The sequence below is a fragment of the Phalacrocorax aristotelis genome, chromosome 5 (assembly GCF_949628215.1).
Source record: "Phalacrocorax aristotelis chromosome 5, bGulAri2.1, whole genome shotgun sequence".
In the NCBI taxonomy this organism is placed as follows: domain Eukaryota; kingdom Metazoa; phylum Chordata; class Aves; order Suliformes; family Phalacrocoracidae; genus Phalacrocorax; species Phalacrocorax aristotelis.
In genome coordinates, this window is record NC_134280.1 from 54,655,803 (window position 1) to 54,679,062 (window position 23,260).

The 23,260-nt window shown below is 40.2% G+C and overlaps 1 protein-coding gene across 22 annotated transcripts in view; it reads left to right on the plus strand.

Annotated features, from left to right (window-relative positions):
- The window catches only part of PTPN5 (protein tyrosine phosphatase non-receptor type 5), a 90,241-nt gene that overhangs the window by 25,240 nt on the left and 41,741 nt on the right, over window positions 1-23,260 (plus strand). For 16 of the 22 annotated variants that reach the window (XM_075094612.1, XM_075094624.1, XM_075094617.1 and 13 more), the window contains one exon: window positions 774-883. In XM_075094612.1, the coding sequence (XP_074950713.1) occupies window positions 874-883 (10 nt within the window). In that variant the 5' untranslated portion in view covers window positions 774-873. Of the gene's footprint in view, window positions 1-53; window positions 163-773; window positions 884-1,594; window positions 1,775-5,023; window positions 5,140-23,260 lie in introns of those variants that run through there. The other 6 variants (XM_075094619.1, XM_075094618.1, XM_075094620.1 and 3 more) reach the window with 6 other exon arrangements.

A 23,260-nucleotide genomic window follows, 5' to 3' on the forward strand; every position in this document is an offset into this window, starting at 1 on the left:
ATGAACTGGCCTGATGTTCACAGTGCAAGGTGCTTTAAAAGTAGATGACAAATCATATAAGCCGTGGAGGCAGAGCACGGTATCATCTGGACAAAGAACACATCTCTGGCCCCTCCCTTAGCAGAATTTGTAAAGAAGGAAGAAGTCCTTGCAGTTTTAGAGGTGAATTTCTTTCTACATCCCTGCGTGGTTTTGCTGTGCTTTGAGTGGCATGTTTGACACACAGTCTCTGAGGCTGTGATGGACTATTTCCAAATTATGTATTCAGTTAGCCCCCCTATGTGGTAGGTATGACACATTCAGCAGTCCATCTCAAATAAGTGGGAAGGGTCTCTGTCTTGTACTCAGAGACCTTTAAGCACTCTCAGATTTTAATGAAATTGGCCATTCTGATTTCAGCTGAAGGCTTTTTCCATATGGAGCAGATGGCTCCTAAGGGAGCTTAGCTTATGGATTGTCCCCTTTTCCTTAAATACTAAAAGACTTTATGGTACGTACCCTTCGGACACCTGGAAGGCTTGGGGTAGATCCCAGTTCCGGTACACAGGCAATAAGCAAAAGCAAGTGAATCGATAGCAACACAGGAATATGCTTCATGTCCTTTCCATTCTTTTTCCCACCCCACAGATCAGTGGCTTGATACTGCCTTTATGGATGAATGTCACATCATGGTCTTTTAGAATTTCTTTTCAAGAAAAGTTATGTGTAAAGGCCCTGGATGATTCTTGGACATATGATAGTGTTAAAGCTTAGATTTTTCACTTATTTTTTAGGATTCTAATGCATAAAGGATATAAATGGTAATCCCAGAGGACCATCTGTCCTGGAGCAGACATTGGAACTGAGCTGCTATGTGACTGAAGGACTGAGTGCATGTCAGATGGTAAGTAAGGCAAGAAAGATCAGGTATATCATACTGTCACTTCAGTACAGATGAAAAACAGTCATATGCTCTTTCAGAACTTTTCCTAATCTTCTTGGAGAGTGCAAAGAACAAAAAAAAAAAGGGGAAAATTTGTTGCAGGTTGTAAATGTTTTGCAAAGCCCTGTTAGCATGGAGGGTACTTTTTGCTAGATCTTTTTGTAGTGGACTGTATCTTTTAATCTAGCTGTGGTTCTTACACCATGCAAAGAGTCCATTTTATGTCCATTACTGACTTGATGTCTATGAAGATAGTTTTAGCTAGGATTTCTAAAGAAGCCTAGAGGACTGAGCTTTTGTCTTATAAAATCTCCATAGAAAGTCCTTTTAAATCAAGTCCATAGCTGTCTGAACCATGTTTTTTATTTATTTGTGGCAAGCAGTAAGTAAATTAGTTTTGTTTAATAATCAATGAAGTGGGTGTTTTCAAGTCATTTGGGACTTGGTTCTAAGCATATTCTGTGTCTTACCAGAAAGTGTTTCCTATCTGAGCAATGAGGGCTTTTAGAGCTACGGGACTTCGGACTTTCAATCATGTATCTGGTGTACATAAACCTTTTTACTTTTTATTGGTTAGAAGGCTGATCTGCTCACCATCTGGTTACAGCCTAAATATGCCTTAGTGCTGCACTGGACCAGCCTTTCATACCATCTTGTATGGATGTCTTGCAGGCTGTTGCAGTCTGACATTGTTTTTACAGTACAGAAGCCAGTTCAGCTGACGGGGGTGTGCCTTTGGAATCAACTCCACACTGTGAAGGAGGCCCAGCTTATGGAAAGAGGATGCTGAAAGCCTTTACCAGGGAATGTTTGGAGTGCAAAAACATGTTCTGTATGCAAACAAGCTGTAAGGTGAATGGGTTCATTACACCTGCTGTACACTTTTTTTTTTTCCTGAAAAGCCCTTTATGAGCTGTGACCTCTTAACTTATTTAAGAATCCTGAGAAACTTCAGGTAGCCTACAGATGTTTCTCCTGGGTGTTCACATTCTTTTTACAGATTAGATATAAATGGTCAGCTTTGGCCAGCTGATAGTCAATGCTTGCCACTGATTTGATGGTAGAAAGGATGCACTTTCTGTAAGCTCAGAGTCTTGCTAGTGGTCTTTTACAGGCTTTGTGTTACACAGTCTTGTCCAGATCCTTTGAGGCCAGTGTTAAACCTAGACCATAAAACATCAGTATTATTTACTTTTATATTGACATTGTGTGTAGGCGTGCCAAATAACTGGAAGCCTTTTTATGTTAGGACACGTACAAATGTGTAGTAAATGGCAGACATGCATTTTTTGCCTCAAAGCACTTACTCTTGATAGTTTAGCATAAGTAAAAACATGATGTTGTAACTTACCTGATATTTATAGTCATAGACTATATTAATTTCAAAGCAAAATATAAATCCAATTCTACTGGTCATACAAAATAATGATTTCAGAAAACACTCTGCAGAGTTTACCAAATTTATTCCTGCACTGAAATTTGGATTAAGATGTAGTTAAAAATATGGAGTTAAACCATGAGGGAATTTGAACCTTCAGCCAACACAGAAACCACACACACGCTGTTTTTAACTGGGTAGTTTTTTAAAAAAATGTATCTATGTGTTATAAATCCAGTATATGATTCTTATGGATACTGAGTACATTCAGAAGTCTTTCACATTTCACTTCCTATTTCCTGTCTACCAGTATAGCTGTTTTAGGGGGAAAATGTGTGAATGGTTCTGGTGGAGTAATACTTTTTTTTTTTTCTCCCTCCTGGTGTATATGGGACTTCACTTCTTCCCCTTTTGTGTTCACTTAGGCTTTGACACTGTCCTGAGAGGAGTGTTCCCCTCTTTGCTTCCCCTCATCTCCAGTGAATTCTGCTTGGCCAAAATATCATGTGTTCAGACAAATAGTCTGCAGGTTGTTTGTCAAAAAGATATTTTATTCAGCAGTGATATTGGCTTACTCTTTATATGTGGGCAATACAAAGGGAAGTTTTTCAAACAGTGTTGTGTTTATTGCAGAATAAGGCGTGGGTAGTTCTGCCTTGCAGAAAAGCTTAGCCTGGGAAAACCTGATGTGGGAGGGGAGAAAGACAAGATTGACAATCATTTATCATGTGACATCAAAGTGGAATAGTTCCAACAAAAAAAAAAACTTGTGGTAAAGCTTTCCAGCTGAATGTGAGCTGAAGGTCATGCAGTTGACTTCATGTTAACATGATAGTGTCAGTATGGGAGCATTGGTAAAGTACTGTGGAAGAAAGTCTGTATAAGGTGCTTCTGGCAAGCATGCTTACTGAAAAGGTACCCTGGAAAGGCCTCAGTCTGAGGTGGCTGAACAGACTGGTTTTGGCACAAGAAACTGAGACAATTAGGAAGTATCAATGATAGTAATTTGAGAGAAGGCTTAGGAAATGGTGTATGAAATGCAAATCCATGTCTTTAAAATTGATGGAAGATGCTCCAAAAAATGTTTGAAGTAAAAGTCATTGTCCAGGCAATATCACAGGACTGTAGACTGGCCCTTGTTTCAAGCTTGGCTAAGAAAACAGTATCGTTCTGTTTAGCTGCCACAAATGCACTAATAAACTTCAATACTGCAGAAAATGCTATGTAGAATGTGGCTGAAGGTCTCCAGTGTTTCTGTGCAGAAGTAGAGCAATCAATAAAAGACATACAAAGAAAATACTGTCATTTTCATTACAGGGCATGTGAGCTAATGAGACATTTATAATGCATTGCTTGGTTAGGGTAGGTCAGAGAGCAAATGTTCAGCAGTGTTCACTTTCAAATTCTGAAGAATGCCTTGGGAAACTGTTAGGATGTGTTTGTGCCGGCCACTGAAAAGGGATGGTGAAACCATAAAATGATGGACTAGATTGAAAAATGGTCATTTTAAGTAACCAGAAGGCTATTTATTTTGCAGAGCTGCCTTGTGTTAGATTTTGCATGTGCTTTCATCCAACATAACGCATGAAGCAAAAAGTGTGCAGAATGAAATAAAACTGGATGGTGTTCCTGGAGGCTTGAAAAGTTTTGCTGTAGCTGTGAGACATAGCCATGAGCTGCTGTGGCGCGGGTGGAAAACATGATGCAGATAAGAGGTCACATGAGTCTGTGGGGATGAGCAAAATTAACATGCTATTTTTGAAGGTGCATGCACTTGGGTTGACAGTTTGAAATTGAGGTCTTTCAGTTAAATCCTTCTTAAAGCAAGTTTCTTCTGCAGTGTGTACACAAAACTCAGCACTGTAGAAAATTAAACTGATTAAAATCTCAGTCCATATCTGAACAGCAGCTAAGAAACAAAGAGATTATGCAAATGAGGCGGTTTGCAGTGCAAAGGAGCACTGCATCTACAGGTTTGCATCTACAGGGACCCTGATTTCAATATATAGTTAAATTAAAAATTGCTCTTTTCTTTTTGACAGGTACCTGTTTAGTAAATTATCATGTGCCAGTTGTTTTAGTTATACGGTCTTTATTGCTTTAGTACAGTTTCTTTCAGGATTGTATAAGACAGTTTGCCTTCAAGGAACTTTAAAGTATTGGCTATCTGTAATACATGAGAATAATTGTTGTTTCCAGTGGGCCAGATTGTAATCCCTGTTTCATTTGATGGTGTTGCACAAATAATCCTGATGACTTCAGGGAGATTTCTTAGAAAAAGAGGAGTGAAGTGAATAAGGAAGCCTTATTCTGGCTCTGTGTGGCTTATACTGCTTCTCTTTGAGAAATAAGATATAGCAATATGCTCTCACTGGAAAGAACACTTCTCTGGGAACATAGTGGAAAAGAGAGTTTTCTTTCTTAATGGTTTAACATATGCAAGCTGAGAGACCACTCATTTAACATTGAGCTTTAATTACATGGACATTCCATGATTTTGCTGTAGTATTTATAGTCAGGATTTCTAATGAATGCTTGATTCAGAAAGAGATTTGTTCTTATGAAGTGTATGTATAGTAACATGAACGGAGGTTGGCTAACCATATGCTTGCATATGGAATGCACATAGAACCATGAAAAAAGCCATTCCGACTTTGGCATGAAAAACCCCACCCATTTTCTTGTAAGGCTGTTTTTCTTCTGTTCCATTACAAATCATGAAGAAGTGGCATTCACAGCACACTAGATAAAAGTGGTGAAAATGTCAACTGCAACAACGAGGAGAATCAAAAGAAATAATCATGGCTGGAAAGTCTGGCATTTACCAATGGATTAAAAGGTGGGTAACATGCATTTACTATGTTATGCTATATGAGTAACATGGGTAAATACAGCAAAATTTTGTGTTTGTCGAGATCATAAAGGAACAACAATGACTTGGAAGGTGATGTTTGGAAGATGCTTTTTGTGCAGTATACCTTTCTGAAGGGCTGGACAAGTTCTTAGGCTTTTTTTATTATTATTATTCCTCTTGTACTCGATACCTTCTCAAGCTGGACAGGTGGCTTGAGTTGACTTGATGCTCTTCCTTCTCCTTCCATCCTGTGCTTAAAATGGTTTTCTTGCCTCATACCAGTAAGGAGTATAATGCTGGTAAACTGGCATTTGTAACTTAGAGATTTGAACCTGTTGGTGCTGTCTCCCACTCTACGCTTTCTCATCTGCCAGCTCCATTAGCCCAGCATAGCAGTCACAATATCAAGGATCTCTTTTTGTTTGATACCAAAGGTATTACTCTGTTATTCAGACTGGGATTTTATAAGGCATTTAAGGAAACTGATTGTTTTCTGCTGTAGTTCCAGTGAAAGTTGGAATCCTTTAGTCACCTTTCAGGCATCCTGCAAGAAAACACAACAGAATCCATTTGCTGGTACATCTCTGGGTTTGTGTATTACTAAGTGACTTTCTGGGTCACCATGGAGAGATTGCAATTCATCATGTCACTGTAACTAGAAAACTGTGAAGCTGGCTGGTCTCTGGCAATTCTGACAGTTTGGCATTGGTGGAGTATGCATTTTCAAATTATGAACTGCTGCAAAGGTTTATCTTGAACTTCAAAAGGCCTAGCAGGCAACATCAACTGGATTAGAGCATACAGGTTTCTGCAGACAGCAGTTTGAAGTGGTGTATGCTATCATCTTCAACCTAACAGCCCAAGTAAAAGATATACACAGGCTGATCTAGCACAGTGTTTTGGTGCAAAGCTTGTGATTTGCATTTCCACAGCAAGGTATTCTAACAGCTATGCTGCTGCTTCTCTAGCAGCTGTGAGTCTTTCCTGGACTTCCACAAGGATGTACATCTGTTTTCCTCCAGGTGCATTCCACCCTGCTTCTGTTTCCCAGATAAATACTGCATTTCCAGTTGCCATGACAGGATGGTTTGGGGTGTTTTTTTTCCAAATTGATAAGACAAAGCTTCCTCGTGTTTGATCGATAATACTGGGCTGCGCTTGCAATGAAAAAATAACCAAAAGTGTGGGCTCATATTCATTTGGCCACACCAATTATTTGTTTTGGTTTCAGCCTTTGGACCTTAATACAAGAATGCCACTTGAAAAGTTTGAAGGTTCATCAAGAATCATGAGCATATTCTTGACAGGATAGGGAGGCGTACTTCATATAGTGTGGCCCAGGAGTGCTAGCAGAAGTAGGCAGCTGTGTTTCAAAGGTGGATTACAATTTGGTTTTTTAAGACAGTTTCTGGCAGCCCCTAGGAAGATTGGGATCCTAAATCCAAGGTAAAAGTACATTCTACTGTGTTCCCACTACTATACAGGCAGCAAAATGGTATCTCTGGGCTGTCACTCTCCCTCAAGGATTATTCAGGACTGCTCTGTCAGTCTTTCTTTCACCATCTGTATTAGGACAGTCTTCCCCTCATGTGCTCTTGCCTCTCTGTATGTAGCTCCCACCTTTTAAGCCTGATCTTCAGGGGTAGGGACTGTCACAGAAAATCATCTGACCATGTGCTTTATCTTTGTTAGAGTGAGATCTAGTTAGCATCATCTTCCTGTCTTTTTTCCTGGTTTCTGGTGAAGGAAATATGGGTATATGGACCGGAGGGGAGAAAGAGCAGCAAACTCCAGTTGCAACCATGCTTTGGATGGTCACAGGTGGAAGAATCACAGTTTTAGTTTGTTCCTGCTGTGCAGTTAGATGTAGCAGCCTATGCACATGCACCCTGACAAAAAACAGGTGGGACGTGGTGAGGTATTCCCTGAAATGGCATTTCTTGGCTTGGCCTGTGTACCTGTAAGGCGATGTTCCACCCCTATGGGAGCTGACAGAACTGACAATATATTAGGTGTTAGCTAGTGCTGTAATACTTACCCCCATATGGGACATTTGGGTTTTGTGCAGGTGCAAATATTATAAATGTCACTGCAGTTTAAGGCTTGGAATGCTGGACTGTCCTCAGACTGCCCAGTTTTTAGTACCTGATGTTCTCACGACTACACCTGTATTTCCTTAATTGTGAGTGACAAACAGACATGTATTTGTGTGCTGTATTCACAGACACACAATTAAAGGAAGCAAAAGCGTATGGTAGGCAGCAGTTTGAAAAGCATGTCAGTCTGTTACAAAAGCAACTGTGCATATCGTCTCATTGTCTTTCAGTGTGAAATAGACTCCATATTTCTAAGCCACTTTTGAAAATGGAACACCTAAGGCCCATCTTTTGAAAAACAATAAAATTTGTTTCAGCAGAACTAGGGTTGTATCTGGCTGGATTGGGGATTCTGAAAATTTTGCCAGACCTTTTGAAAAACTGGCCTCTCGATGCCCTAAATCATTTAGGGGATGAGGTACCCACCATCATGTTTCCCCACTAGAAAAATTAATCAAAATCAGTGTGATTTCTGCAGCTTTGCCTTTGAAAATTCCATGCAGATATCACAGTGGCAATTGGGAAATTACAATCACAGAAAGATTTAACTAGATTTTTTTCCTGCTTCAGAGTTTAGAACAAGATATTCCAGAGGAGAGCGAGGAAAGAATCTCTGCCCTCTCTCTGAGGCTACTTAATCCCCCAGAGGAAGGAAGATTTCAGTGCACTGCACTTCTTGCATATGCTGCCTTGTTTGATTTGAGCTACTGCCAGATGCTGTTTTTAGTCTCCACTCAGTCCTTCTGCCAGGCTTTCACCCTCCTCTTCCTCCCATGGGCTTCTCTTCTATGGCCTTGTATTTATTTTCCTTCTTTTATCTCTTCTCATCAGATATCTCATTTCCATTATTCTCAAACATACTCACACCTTCTTTTGTCACTTTTGTCATCTTAATTTTATCTCCTCCTTTCTCTGCTTGTTGCTGCTAGTCTGTTGTCTAGCTTAACTTTGATCTTTCATGTTACCTGATGAGAGTGGTTTTCTAGAACCTGGTTTAATGTCATGGAACAGACATTTTGGTTTTAGAGGTCAAAAATAGCAAAGGACCTGTTTCAGGGATGTGGGATTCAGTGCTTTGAATTGGACATTGTTACATATCACATTTTGTGCATGCTTCATGGTCACTATTTGGGTTGGTGGGCTAACTGGTTGATTAATGGACAAACTAATCACATAACTACATGTTGAAAAAAGCTGAAAATCAGCCTGGTAAAAATGCTAGTCACTTTTGAGAACAGAACCTTGCTGATATGTGTCTGTTTGCAACAGTCTTATAAACTGTTTTTTTAGCTGAAGCTAACCACCCTTTGGAAGTCTAATGTCTGTTGTCACAGTATCTCAAACCTCTACTGCTTTTGGAAATCATGCTTTCTAGACTTCTGCCTTACCAGTTTGCAGATTGAGGTTTCATGCTTTCCTTATGCCTGCTGGTGACAGCCCTGTCAGCATGGGATAATGAAAGAAACCTCAACAAGGAAAGTATTTCAATAGGGATAACATTAAGAAGAAGGTGTGAAGGAAATACCATCCCCAAGAATTAGAGGTTTTAATGATGGAATGTTTTCTTCATTGTATCAGAGCTCCCTCTCAGAAAAGAAGTCTTGGGAACCTAAAACTTGCTTTATATTTGTGCTTCTTATCTTTCCACCTACTCATGATCTCTGATCTTTGTTAATATGGATCTGCTCTGCATGTGCACAGGGAAAAATTCTTAAAGGAAAGAGGAGGGACTGCAAGGACTGAGAATTTAGCAAAGCTGATGGAGAGCAGGCGTTGAGTCACGCTCAACTGTCCAAAAGCAGTGAGGAGCAGTCTCCCAACCCTGCTGCCTGAGAAGAGCTGTCAAAGCAGAGTTGATTGTGGCATGGTCTTACCTGGTTGTTAGATTTCTAGCTGCAACTAGGAAATCTCATTGAATGCAATTTGGGAGTTCCCGATGGCCCTTTCACCACAAAATGCACCTTTCAATTGAAATCTGGCTATGTTGCAAAAAAGAGCCACATTCAAGCATGTTATTGAGGGAAAGAACAGGAAGGGGAGCCTGTCTGGGTAAACCTTCCTTAGGAGCATTCAGAGTGGAACTGAGGAGCTTCAGCTTTCCAATTTTATGAAGAAAGGAGAGGTTCTGGTACCCCGTGAGAAGAGCTTTTGGGAGGATAGAAGAAGAGTTAAGTAATATTCATAGAATTGTTTAGATTGGAAAAGACCTTTAAGATCAAGTCCAATGGTTAACCTAACACTGCCAAGTCCACCATTAAACTATGTCCGTAAGCACCACATCTACACAGCATTTAAATACCTCCAGGGATGGTGACTCAACCACTTCCCCGGGCAGCCTGTTACACTTTCGGGGAAGAAAGATATTGACACGTTTGACTTTTTTGGGGTGCATTTTAGCAACATCTGTCAAACTTCCATTAAAAATACCCAGTCACCTATGGCTTAACTGTGGATATTTTCCATACTTACTTCCCAGTATAAGGAATTGGCATTTTAATTTCACGAACAAATTAACTAGCTTATTAGATTCACCCACCTGCTTATGGAAATGGAAACCCAATAGATTTTGTTCTCATGTGCTTTGCCATCATAGAATTCTGGTTGTCACCTGAGCTTTTAATAGCCTATTCAGGTTTTGTGTTGCAGTGTATTCTATATAATTTCATCCCTGAAATTGCACCCACCACTGCAATATGTGCTAGCACTGGGTTGTTAGACTGTTCTCACCATGGGTTCTGAATGCCTCTTCACTGTAGTCTGTTTGGCTTCTTGCATGCAGCACCCCATGCTGTGGTAGCAAGCTGCCTGCATATTACTATATTGTGGTTCTTCACACCTACCAAAGAGCATGAACGCTTATCAGGTGTCCTTAATTACATGAATGTGGTATTGCTTTATTTTCAACTCAACTGTTTAGCTAAAAGAATCTATTATTTAAAAGAAAAAAAAAATTTCACCTGAAAGTGAATGGCCAAACGGACTTTTATTTAGTCCTGACAATAGAGGCCATTTTCTGTTGATGATTGCCATTATGGCATGCTTTAAGTGAGAACAAACATATTACCACCCTCCAATACACACAGGCCTTTTTTCCTAACAGATTTATTCATTAAGCATATGTTCAAAGACTACGGCTATTACCACTTTTAAACAGGACCATTTTTTCATTGCTTTTCATAAATACAATGCCACAGTGTTATGAAAAACCCATTAACATTCTGGACTTAATTAACTAACATTCTATTAAAACTCCTTTTTGTGCCAGCAATTGTTTGACAATAGGCAGATAAATACTGTATGTTGGAGACTGACCTTCAAATGACGTTCCAAAGTTGCTGCTTTGCAAAGTCTTCAGCAGTTTGAATGCTGTCTTCCCTATATGTAAAAAAGGGCTCTTACTTCTGAGGTGAGAAATAAAAGGGGAGGTTGTTAGGCTGCAAGGCTTGGTCACAACTTGCAAAGGGAATATTCCTGCCAAAATAGGTAGAAGTTTAATCTGACCAATTTTGCAGGTTTTCAGGAAAAGGAATGGTGCTCCTGAAAGACAGTAAATGCCTTCCATTTTGTATGCTTTCTGTGGGAGACAAAGATAAATGCAGAAAGCTTTTTCAGAATAGGTTCTTTTTATCATCTTCATGCAGGGGGCTCTCAAAATGGGGCCTTTTAGCACCCTGTGTGCTCGCTGTACTGCCGTGTGCTCACTGGTACTGGCTGGTTCTGAATGTCCTTTGCCAGGGAACTGAAGAGCCTGTGCTATTTTCCACAGGGGAAAATGCTTGTGCAACAGCTCTTAGGTGAGGCTTCCTTTGTTCTTAAGGTTCTTCAGCATGCTACTAAAATGCTGTTCTTATTGGATACACGTATGGATTCGGTGATGCTATGTCTTTTCCATTGGTAAGACCATTTAGAGATCTGTAGAGGTGAAAGGATTAATTATGATGTTACAATTATTCCCCAAAACTAGGACTTTATATTTCCTTGATTTGTCTTTTGGGTTTTTTTTTGTCTCTGCTCAGCATATTGGAAACAAACCATAGTGCTTCTACCTGGGCCATGTATAAAATGTGGCTTGCTCTTGTCCATTCTGCTTATGATCTTCCCAGCTTAATTAATGCTATCTTCAGGGAAAAGGACCAAGAGAGTGTGTTGCACATACTTGTCACTGGGAGTTGAGTGGTGCAAGGAAAAAATCTTCCGGTAGAATCTGGCTCCTGTGGAAGAAGACAGAGGTGGGGTGTGGTTGAAAGCACTGCATTGGTCTTCAGAAGCCAAGAATGGATTTACAAGATTACTCATTGCAGGTTTAACTCTTCTTACTGAAATCAAGTGTATACCTCAGTGTGCGAAGAGACTTGGTATGAGGTGTTTGGCATTTCCTGTTTATGCAGATGAATTGTTCTGGATAGCATAGCAGGAACATAGCTGTGTGGATGAAATCTTGCTTCCCATTGACACATGCTGTCACCCACACTTCATAAGGAACACACTATGGAAGGCAGTTGACTACCTGTATTTCAAAATATATTATCTACACAGCAGTGTTTCAACGTGGAGACAGAACAGTGAGGTAACTAGGAGTCCACAGGGACATGTTTGGTGCCTTTGTGGTGACCTGAATTATAAATGTTACGATATCAAGAGCTCCTGAAAAGTAAAGAAATGCTTTAATCAAGACCCAAGAAAACAACATTTCTGAATAGCCCCAATTTGTGTTGCATAGATGAGGTGGTAAAATAACTAGCTGTCTTTTCATCCTCAGCATAGGAGATACTGTAAGACCTTTTATACCTGCAGCAATTGGAGGTTTTAAGTGTACTTCTTTGGCAGCTCTGCCTGCCACCTGCTTCCATGTCACATCAGATCATATTCAAGTCCTTTCCAGAATGGTCTTGGTCTAAGGTATCGAAGAGCATTCCCACACTGTTTGGGGGAGTACAGAACAAAAGTCCCTAGCCTAGCTGATACTGAGCTGGCCCTGAAGCTAGCAGTAGAAACGCTGTGCTGATGCAGTATGCAAAATGATGTCTCCACAGAGCTTTGCTTACCACCTTGCAGACCTACTGATTAATGTCAGCTTTTGCTAAGGTAAATCAGCATGAGGCTCTGTGGCATGAGGTACAGTCACCACAGATCAAGCAGAGCCTTGGGATGCATGTGTCCATGATAGGTATGTTTTCTTTGGATTGTTTTGTAGAGTGAAGCTCATGATTGTAGGCAAGTGGTGCAAAATCCTCTCAGAATAATTGCAAAGCTCAAGATCAGTGCATGGGTTTTTTTTGTCTCACCTTCTCTGCCATAGATCCGTAACAACTTGGGCATGTCTGCTAGACAAAACATTGCTCTGTGCGTGTTCCATCACTGGAAAGAATATGAGAAGGCAAGCTGTTGTATTTTTTTTTTAGTTCAACTCTTAAGGCTGTGCATCCATTTTGATGAGCACAGAACAGGAACCCATATAGACTAGACACAAGTAAACAAAGTGAACTGTTACCTTCCTCTACATGCACTGTTGTTCACTTTTTGTGCTGCTATGTGGTAAGCTGGGGAGAAGGAGAGATTGAGACTGTTAGATTTACCACATTTCAATAATCTTAGCATGCCCCTAACATGAAGGGACTGCAGTTACAGAGGTAGCAGTGCACTGAAGTGGAAGCAATGGTATTTAATTGTGCAGGCTTTGCATTTGGGCCCATAATGGAGTAGCCCTGGGTGGAAATAGCACTCTAGTACAGAGATAAAATGAGTGTGGGCATCCTCTTTCTAGATGTCCACACCCTTATCTATACAAGTGCTTATTCTGGAGCCTAAGTTATAGTATCTGAATGATACCATTGCTTTCTGACTAAACCAAACAGTGCAAGCATAGCCTTTGTAAATGCATGAAAGTAAGTTAAATGCTTATACTTGGGATAGTACCCTTGAGGCATATATCAGGTTTGTGACTGAAGATGATTGTTGAGACTGGGCTTGATATAATTTACTTTACTCAGGAAAGGGAATGTCTTTTGAAATAAATGTTGAATGCGATAGTGGCTTTCCTAAATGTTTTTGTGGAAGGCTCTAGGGCGTAAGATTTTAGTCACTTAGTAAAGCAGGCTATACCCAAATGAACGTCATCAAAGTGTTCACATTTGCACCTGGAAGGAAGCCAGCATATCTCCCATCTCCTTCAAGGTGCAAACCCTCTCATTCACCAGAGCAGAAAGCAGTTTTAATACCCGCAGGACACCAGGCTAGTAAGTTGCTGAAGAGGAATTAGTAGCACACAATGGTGTAAGCATTAGAACTGTAGTTGTTTTTCATTTATGAGAAGAAATATGCTTTTTTCAAGCAATACAAGTGTGCTAACACCAATTCACGTGATAGTAGTGTGACTAGTAAATACTTTAAAAACTGCGTGAAATCAGAATGTGCTTCTTTCTTTTAGTTGTCAGATTTGCTCTTGTATTGCAGAGGCCGTTTGACTGGTTTTTAAATCATTGCTGCTATTTTTTTGTTATGCATTCAGGCACTTTAAGTACACCCTTTAGCTAAAGGCTAAAGGCACAAAAATTGTAATTTGTATTTGGGAGGGGAGAGTTGGTTATCCTGTTTCAGAAAAAGAATTCCACCCAGTACATCTCAATCTGCATTGTTGTGCTGTTGACAGTTCTCCCTGGCTGTGTTGTCTGTGCAAGGCTGGTTCATGAGCAAGCAAAGTCATAGGTCTTTAACTGTGGAATTACAGAGCTGCTTTGTGGGTTTCCATTTTCAGTGCAGGCTGGGAATAATTTGGCACAACCAACTCCACTGAAAGTCAACTTGCAGTCTGTTTACAAAAGCTCAAGGCACCTCCAAAATTATCACCAAACGCTTGAAAACTTTCACTAAAGAAAACAACATAACAAAGAAATGTATTCTTTATAAAAAAAAAAGAAAAAAATTTGTCTAATTGTTAAGCAGTAATCCTGTAAGGGATTTAACAGGAAAGAAGGAAAGAGCCATGCGCAAAAAAAAAAAACCAGAAGAAGCTTTGAATAGAGCCCTGATTGAAAGATGGCAAGTGCTAATTACATGTGGGTGTGATAGAAGTTAATATTCGCTGTCTCTGCTCACCAAGGGTCTGCGTTCACTTTTTAAGAGTTGTAATTTGACACCATATTTAATATTTTAATTGTTTCAAAGCAAACACTGTCTAGGGACCCTAGCTGCTATGAAAAATAGGATATCCTTTAACATGACATGTTTTGCAGGAGAAAAGGAAAAAGGACAGTGCTTAACAACAGATCTTGTGTTTAAGACCTGTACACATTAGTAGAGCCATTAAAAGTAAACCTCTTGTATATTTGATTTAATAGTGGGAGTACGATTTATGTGTGGACAAGGACATAACTAATCTTGCATTGGAAATTAAGAGCAACTCCCCCATTATTAGTAGAGACATAGCAGTTTGTAACAAGTATTGGAGGAGAATCGGACCCCAGCAGATGGTACAGTAGCTATCATAGACTTGCCATATGGTTGCTTTATCTGACAATCCCTTACTGCTTCTGATGGCTCATGGCGGTTCATCTTTGCTGCACTGGGAGGCCTGTCTCTAGAGCAGAGAGCCTGATGATTTTGTTTTCTTCTTGCTCCCGTGTAAGTGAGGCTTACACCTGATCTAAAGTGGTGTCAGCCAAGCACATTGTGAGCTGCTTTGCCCTTGCAACTCTGTTTCATGTGAATTATTATGGAGTGGAGATTCAGTGAGATGATTAAGATACTTTCTGTCTTACTAGATGGACTAGGTATATTAAGCAGCCAACAGCAATGTGTAGGACTCCAGGTCTGGGAGGAGCGCTGTCTTGAGCATCTGATTTCTTCCAGGAAGGATGAGTTTGATGGCAGATCAAATGAAGTCTTCTGGTCTCACCCTTCAGTGAAACAAAGTCTCTGGTGGCAGGCTGCATCCTTCCCTCTCCAAGGATGACTTCATAGACCAGAAGTCTGTCTTGTACTTTTGATTATTTGGAACAAAAAACTTTATGGAGGCAGGGAACTTTGAGAAGGTTTTGAGTTTTGCTTTTTTCTTTCCCACATTTCTTTCCCCTGCAGTTACCATATCTTTTCATGAACTATTTCTTGAGCAACATGATGATGAGCCATTATAGAAGATGGAGAGTAGAAGTTGATATTGAAAGACATGTTTAATGTGATGTCACTGAACTCTTCTCAGAATGGGTTTTGTATTCACACTTCAGGCCTGGACAGTGCAAGCACATTTTTAAGCAGACTTGCACCAGAAGAGTTACTGAGAGGCAAGGCTGAACAGACTCTTTCTCACAGGGGGGAAAAAACAGGCTTACATGTTGAATTGCTAATTCTACTTAATAAAACAAAATCCTTATTTAGTTTGTAACAAGCCCCAGTTTTTCTACTGAATACTAACTGTAGCAGTAGGTTAAGAATTAGTTTCAAAATTAATCACAGTTGTCCTGGTTTAGTTTGAAAGTCAGTTTCAGAAGCACTTTTTCAGATCATTGACTTAATAAGCTAGGAAGCTTCTGGGCATTTCCTTTTTTCATGACCTATAAACTGTACTGTCCAGAAATCTAATTATGGAAAAAATTACTAGCTTGATAATTTAATTAAATGTATGTTTCTATATGTACAGCCCAACCTAAGAGGAATCTAGACCCTCTATAACCATGATAAACTTGTATCCCACCACTGATAGCAGAGTCCCTTTTCTACATAAGAATTTAACAGGTAGCAGGAGATGTTGGCTCCTGTTATGCTTGGGTTTTATGAAAGCTGCAAGAAAATGGCTAAGATTTTCTCTTGATCTTTGTTAATGATGAAAGTTAGGGCTGGTGGATGTTTTCTTCGCAGCAACTCAGCTGAAGATGCCCTTAGGAACTGCAGTCTATCCAGATGGTATTGGCACTTACCATTGTGGCACTTCCCAGTGGCAGCTGGTCAATTACTACACAGTACCTGTTGGACTGTTGAAAAAAGTCACAGCAGCTTGAAAGCTCTTCTAAATCACAGAAAAGAGGGAAAACCCTAAGGCCTGGTCTGAGCCTGAAATTTGCAGAACATATCGGCAAGCATTATAACATCAGTGACTGATTGGGAGTCAGATGAGGTTTGCAACTTGTTTGCTGGCCAGTCTCCTCTTGTAGAAGAAGAGGAGGAGGAGGCTGTTTGTCTTATAATGTGATACTTCTCTTCTCCATTCCTCTCTAGCAGCTTGCAGGCTTGATTTTATACGTGACCCTCCAGTATCATAATAGCAGTCCTGGGTGAACATGAACATTTTTTCTGACTTCACCTCTTTTTCTCTCCTCCCACCCAACCCAGATGAAGTGGCAGGTGGACTGAGTGGGAGCAGTGTGAAAACGAATGCAGAGAAAATGTGTGACTCAGCAGTTCAGCAGGGAGCTGCTGAGTGGAAAGGCAATTATTCTCCTTGCACACCCTGGTATCAGGTTCCTGTTCCCTCAGAGATGAGAATAGGCCATTTACAGATGGAGTTGTGCAGCCCACCAGCAGGGAGAAGGGGCTGCATATTGTTTTCAGCAGAACTTATTTCAGGTAGAAAGTTTCTTCTCCAAGTTTAAAAGTGTTGCCAGTGAAAGGAGAGAGGCATCGGACTAGAAATATGTAGACCTCAGTTCACTGCCAGCTTTCTCACAGATTTTCTGCATAACTTTCCTCCTTGCTTTCTTTCTCTCTCAATGCATCTTTCCATTTTGGTAATCAGCGTTTGACTTAAGCAGCAACCAGACTCTACTAGCTGAGCTTGAAATGTGCGAGTCTCCAGTGCTTATCCTGTCTAGTAGATGACACCCATTTCCTTTTCTGCACAGTTGTTTCAGGAACTCCATGGAGAATGTTTGCCTTTCTCACAATGAAGGTGGCTGGCTTTAAGTGTGCTAGCTGCCATTCACAGGCAAGCAAGTGCAAAGAAAAATTGATGATACTTGTGGGTTGTCCTCTGTCACACAAGGGTAAATTAACCTTTCTCCCTCAATATTAAGGAGGGGCCTCTGCAGTGTCTTTCTAATTTTTAGAAAATTCTAAGTTTTAGAATTTAGAAAATTTAGGTAATGTCTAAGTTTTATAACGATGCAAAAAGTTGTAGTGTTTTATTATCAATTTCTGTGGTTTTCTTTCAGAAGGGAGGACTGAAGCAGCTAATTCTTATGGTCCAGGGTAGATACATTTAGTGCAAACTGAAAGTGTTAGAAATCGTAAGCTGAATTTAATCTCAGAATAAGCAACATAGGAGACTGACAATCAGGTTGCTGATATGTAGGCTGAGTCTTGAAGAAGAGTTTTCCATTCCTCTGGAATTTGTCAAGAGATGGTAGTTACAGTTGCTTGGACCTCTTGGATTAATGGTACATCAGGCTTATTTCTTTTATCTCTGTTACACAGATTGGAGAACGAAGTCTGCAGTTTCACTTTGCAGTCCTGCAAAGGATGGCTGGGTGAATCTAACTGGCTTCCAGTTACATACCAAAGTGATTTTAGGATTGCTTCAATGCCTTGCAGTGTTTAGCGGTAAACGTAGTGGGATATATGGATTTGTCTGGGTTGTTACTAGTGTTTGAGTTAAGCTGTCTGGTATCTTCTGAAGTCACTCTCTATGTGGTTTTGCATTACAAACACAAGATCTACCAACCACAAGTTCTTGGCAGCTAAACCTTGGGACTTTTTCCAGAGTTGAATTGGAAGTATTGAGGCAATTATGTTGTAAATACCTTCTATCTCCAGTCAGGCAGTAGTAGGGTAGCTGTAGGGTGCCTTTGGGAATGTCTGTCTTTACAGCTCTTAATCTGGATACTTTTAGGGACTAGATGGTCTTCCCCAAGTCATGTTTTATTCAGCCATTTGGAAAAGGTAAATGTATCAAACTCTTGTAAACAGAGTAGGTCAGGGATCAAGCAGAGTAGAAGTAGTCAGTACCATATCATGACTAGGAAAGTGGAAAAAAATAAATTAATAATGGAGGAGCTGGAGAAAGAAATGCATTCTTAGGATAACAGCAAGCATTGGAAATAGCATTCCCAGCTTTCAACACAGCTCATTAGATCTTGAGTGTAATTTTTATAATGACTTGTCAGAAGAGTTAGGAGAGTAGAGGGCATCAAGAAAAAACAGACTTCCCCAAGTGATGAATTGTATCCATCTGAAAAGAGTAATGATGTAGCTTCTGTCATTATGTTTAACTCCTTAATATCTGAGATTGGCTGGTTATAAAGAAGTTCCGTAAAAGTTTGAGTTGTAGAATAGTGACCCACCAGTTGGTTTCCTGTGGAGAGAGGAACAAAAGTACACAAGTTGTGTTTGCCATACAAATATGAAAGGCCCACTTCCTCCCATACCACTTCAGTGCAAAAGAAAGATTGACTTTTGGTCCAAATGCTAATTATTCTGTTTCTATCCTTCTCATACTGCAGTGGGAAGAAAAAAAGATAATGTCTTCTGAGCCAATACTTTTCTCCTAAAGCTCCATTCTTTGATTAGATGAGCTTTTTACCCTCTAGCACAAGCTACCGCTCTCTCCTGTGCACTCTGAGGCAGCTCATTCAGCTTTGATGTGTCTTGCCGTCATCTAGACTTGCCTGCAATCAGTGTGTCTTATGACCTGCAGATTTAACAACGTCTTGACCAGATATGTGAAGTACAATGCCAGGGCTATGTCCTGCATATGCACTTAGCTGCATGTGAAAAATAAGCGATTGATTTGCAAACCCATATCAGTAGTATACATTCATCTGTTGTTCTCTCATCAATAGCAGGTCTCCCTAGCAGTTAGATTGAAATTGGAGACGGTGATTTCAGTAGGCAGTTGCATTTTGATATCTGAAGATATGGAGGCTATATGTGGATTTAGTACTCTGGTGTGAAGTGTTGGTAATATTTATGGATGTGAGAGTTGGCAAAACAGGTGAGGCCCATTTTTCCATCCTATCCTGTGTGTCTGGCAGGTAGTTCCACGGAGTTTGGGGATTCCACCACAAATGAAAAAGCCACCATTAATAAAATTTGTTTCCCAGTGAAAAGGCAGTACCACCCAATCCCCCAGAAGCATAATTCCCACCGGCACAGGGTGGTGGATATAAGTGAAAGTCTAATAACTGTATGAGCGCTGTATTTTCATTACTGGGGTACATTTCTATTATAAAAATCCTTTTGGTAAGGAACAAGTCTTTTTTAATCTCAAAAATACATTGTTAAACTAAGTCTGCCAACAGAGCCGCATCAATTCCTTGAGCATAAGCACCTATGCACAAAAGAGGACACAAGTTCCTTCTGAAGTGTTAACTTCGTTAGGAAACAGCCAGGATATGTGGTCATGGGGAATTGTGTTTTGTCTGGTTTTTCTCTGAAGGCTCTAAGTATGAATCGGTTGAGTTACAGAGCTGCTGATGGTCACCCACAGCAGACTTGATTGGATCATGGCATGTTACTGCAAGGCATTGTTGACTTACTTATCATTACCTTTTAGTGTTTCAGTTAAGTCTAGGACTCTAAGCACGCGTGTTTCTGAGAGCGTATATAGGTATTCTTGTTTCATTCTTCTGCCCTTTATGTATGCACATATGAAGCCAGAAAAAGAGAGATGGAGGCTTTAAAATGGGCATTGCCTGAGTTATGGAAGCCAGCTGTTACCTTGTGAGTGGACAAAAATGTTTCCCTGTATAGATTAACCCATAGCAAAGTGTTGTGCCATTTATTTTTGGCAGCTTGTACTGGTGGCTATGTTTAAGGAAAGAATACAGGATAAATAGATCACTGGTTTGATCCAGAAAGTTCCTTTCCCTGAACAACAAGAACAAGGTTAAGTTTATGGTGCTGTTCTGAAATTCCAAGTTGCTTTAACAAGCCATATGCTGCTACAGATGTCAGAGACCTTTTAATTCTTCTGCCAAAGAGATTTTTCTAGCAAGCATAGCCCTTCATCAAAGCAGAAGTATTTGTGGAACTTGAATCCCAGTCTCCATGATGCAGAAATTCAGGAGGATATCACATGGATGTTAGATTTCACTGCCAGTCAAATCACTAGCAGAGGAGAGGCTTAATTCACTCCTCCCTGGATGTAGTCATCCTTGTCAGCTGTCTCAAGACCTTCACACTGACCTTGACACAAGAAAACTTTACTGATGTGTCTCTCATTTATTAGCTGTTCTGTGCATTGAAAGAAACCAGGGCCAGTTAGGGCAAATAATGCAGGAATATAGGATTACAAGATGAAGTGTGAATGGTAATTGCAGTGTTGTTTAAAGCTGAGATAGTTTAAATCAATACAGAACCACAGGTGGGGATCATTGTTAAAATCTAATCTTTTGTGATTTGGAGTAGGAAATTTTTGAGTGGACTTTCATTAGTCCAAGGCACCTTCTTTGTACACCCAAGATATTAATCTATACATCTATACATATGAATTCAGACAGTTCTCCATTATTTTAGTTCTTGACCTGGTGCCCTCATTGTCTTTTACTGTATTAGTGAAAATACCTGTTGATAACAGCTGAACTGTATCAACAGGTTCTGCTGTTATTCCAGCTCTGGTTCAGCAGAGCTGGAATCCTGGACTCCTGGGTCCATAGACCAGATCTCTACGTTGTGCAGTGAAAATAATTTAAAGTAGAAGTAGTCTATTGTCCTTCATATAGGCAGTCATAAGAAGGAGAATGTGGCTCCCACAATTGTACAGCTGTTGCTAGACAACACTGGAATACTGGGAATCGGGCTTCTGGGCTGTGGAGAGGCATAGATCCCCATGGTTACAGACACAGAGCAGTCCCCTAACTTTGACGTCTTTGTTCTAGAAGGCGTGTGGTTAAGTGGCCTTCACATCATCATATTAGAGCCAGGGTTCCAACATAGACAGAAGCGACCTTGTAAAATCTCAGGCTGTTACAGATATGAAACAAGGAAATTCTGTTTACCTGCTGTATAAGGCAGGTGAATGAGTTTTTGGTCTGTTAAAAAAATGGTTATTTGGAAATATGAAATATTGTAACTTAAATAGTTGAAAACTGAGCTTGAAATCTGCATTCTCTGTCTCCCTGTTCCAGTTTCTTCCCAAAGATGTTTTAGTTGTGTTCTGTGTGGATTTTATCTTGAGCTTTGGGGATGGGTATCCAAGAAAGGAAGCCATTAGGATTTGATAAAACAGTAAACAGGTTCATTAGCCATTCTTAGGAACAGAGGTTCATTATTTAATGCAGACAAAGGAAAAGTAGGACTTAAAATATGCTTAGTGAAAATGGGAGATTAACAACATCAGGAGCAAGCCATAATAAACTATATGTAAATAGATATTTTTGAAGGTTTATATCTCAGCCACAGGCGCATGTCTTTTTACATGGATGGCAAAAATAATTTCTGGCATCAAGATTCTGTCCCTGCTAAATTTTCAAATTTCCGTTCCAAAACACAGAGCACAAACATCCCACAAAAATAGCTGAAAAAAATTTGGCAAACATTAACAAGGGTTTTCCCCTCAGTTATTGTGCAAATCCAGTGAGACATTGAAGCAGTTTGGAAGCTTGAAAGTTTTCAACTTTAACTGTTAAGTTTCAGCACATGGTAGAAAATTAAAACCGAGGTCAGCATTGAAAATATTTAGGCAGCCTTAACTGTGGCGGCTTAATGTGGCTGCTGATCATCCTCCTGGAGAACTTTGAGTCCAGCTCTTTGTAGCGTGGTATCAGAAGTCAGGTGTTAAATGTATGGTCAGTGTCCCTGGACACCAAGGACTGCGTGTGGGCTCTGTGTTTCTTGGTGGGGTTTGTCATCGGCTGTAGATTACTGGATGGAGCCTGGAGGACAGAGAAGTAGAGCTCCCGTGATCTTTTGAGCTCTATTCCAGAAACTGCTTTTTTTTTTTGAAAAGTGATATTTTTAAGTGGTTGTTTTGAGGATTAGAGACATATACATGAAAGTGAAGGAAGTCTTACCACTCTGAGAAGTACAGGCTGGGATTGTTGACACCTGATTTGACCTTTTTTAGTTCCATATTTCTGCATGTTTTATTGACTGTTTAACATGAAATTTTGATAATGTTTATGCAAATCACTGTACTGAGTCCTTCCTGGCAAATAGTTACTTTTGTCATATGCCTATGGTATGACATATGTGGGTATATGTCTGTCTAGATGCACATTCTCTATCCTTGCTGAGAAATATATGTGTAAAGACAATGAAAATAGCTATGTATAACCAGTTATACCCAGCATACCCTGCTGAGGCCACTGCCCATCATAAAATGACTGGAGATATTTTGAAAATGAGAAACCAGTAACCTGAGCTCCTGGGGAGGTAACTGGTAGTGCCTTGCAGGTGCTCCTGCTTGTGTCTCCAAGTTTCCCCAGTAATTACACAGTGATGACTCTCTTGTTGCAGGGCAGCTGTGGGAATGGAGAACCTTGTAGAGGAAGCTATCAGCATTTCCCAAACAACTTGTTCTTTTGTGCAGGGATGGGTGTCCTAAGATCTGTTTTGGTGAGGGAAGAGAACAATCACAGAGTGGGAATAAGCATCTTGTGTTCCTGTCCACCCTCACAGTTTTGTATTTTAAAAACCAGAACGGGATATTTTCATGAATCCTTACTGTACCAACGGCGAGACCTCAACTGATACACGGATTCTATGTTTCGTTTGCCTAATTAGCGCTGTGGCTAGTTTATGGATGCTTATCTGACTTAGAGTTACTATTGTGAGACATTTAGAGAAATGTCTGATGAGAGGGATGTTTTATAGAAACCTGACCTCTCAAAACCACCAAGGGCCAACAATGTAGCCTTTCCCTGGGGCACAGGTGGCTGGCTTACGGTTAAGGCTAAGTTAAGGTTTTGTACATAGGGCAGCCTTGGGGCTTTCCTCATGCAGGAGGATGTAAATAAGTAGCACTTAGATCAAATGGGTATGATCTTACACTACTTTTAGCCTGTAAATTAATTTATATCTACACAGACTGTGTTCAATATACTGTTACTGAAGGACTGGCCAGTCCAGTGCATATTTCCACT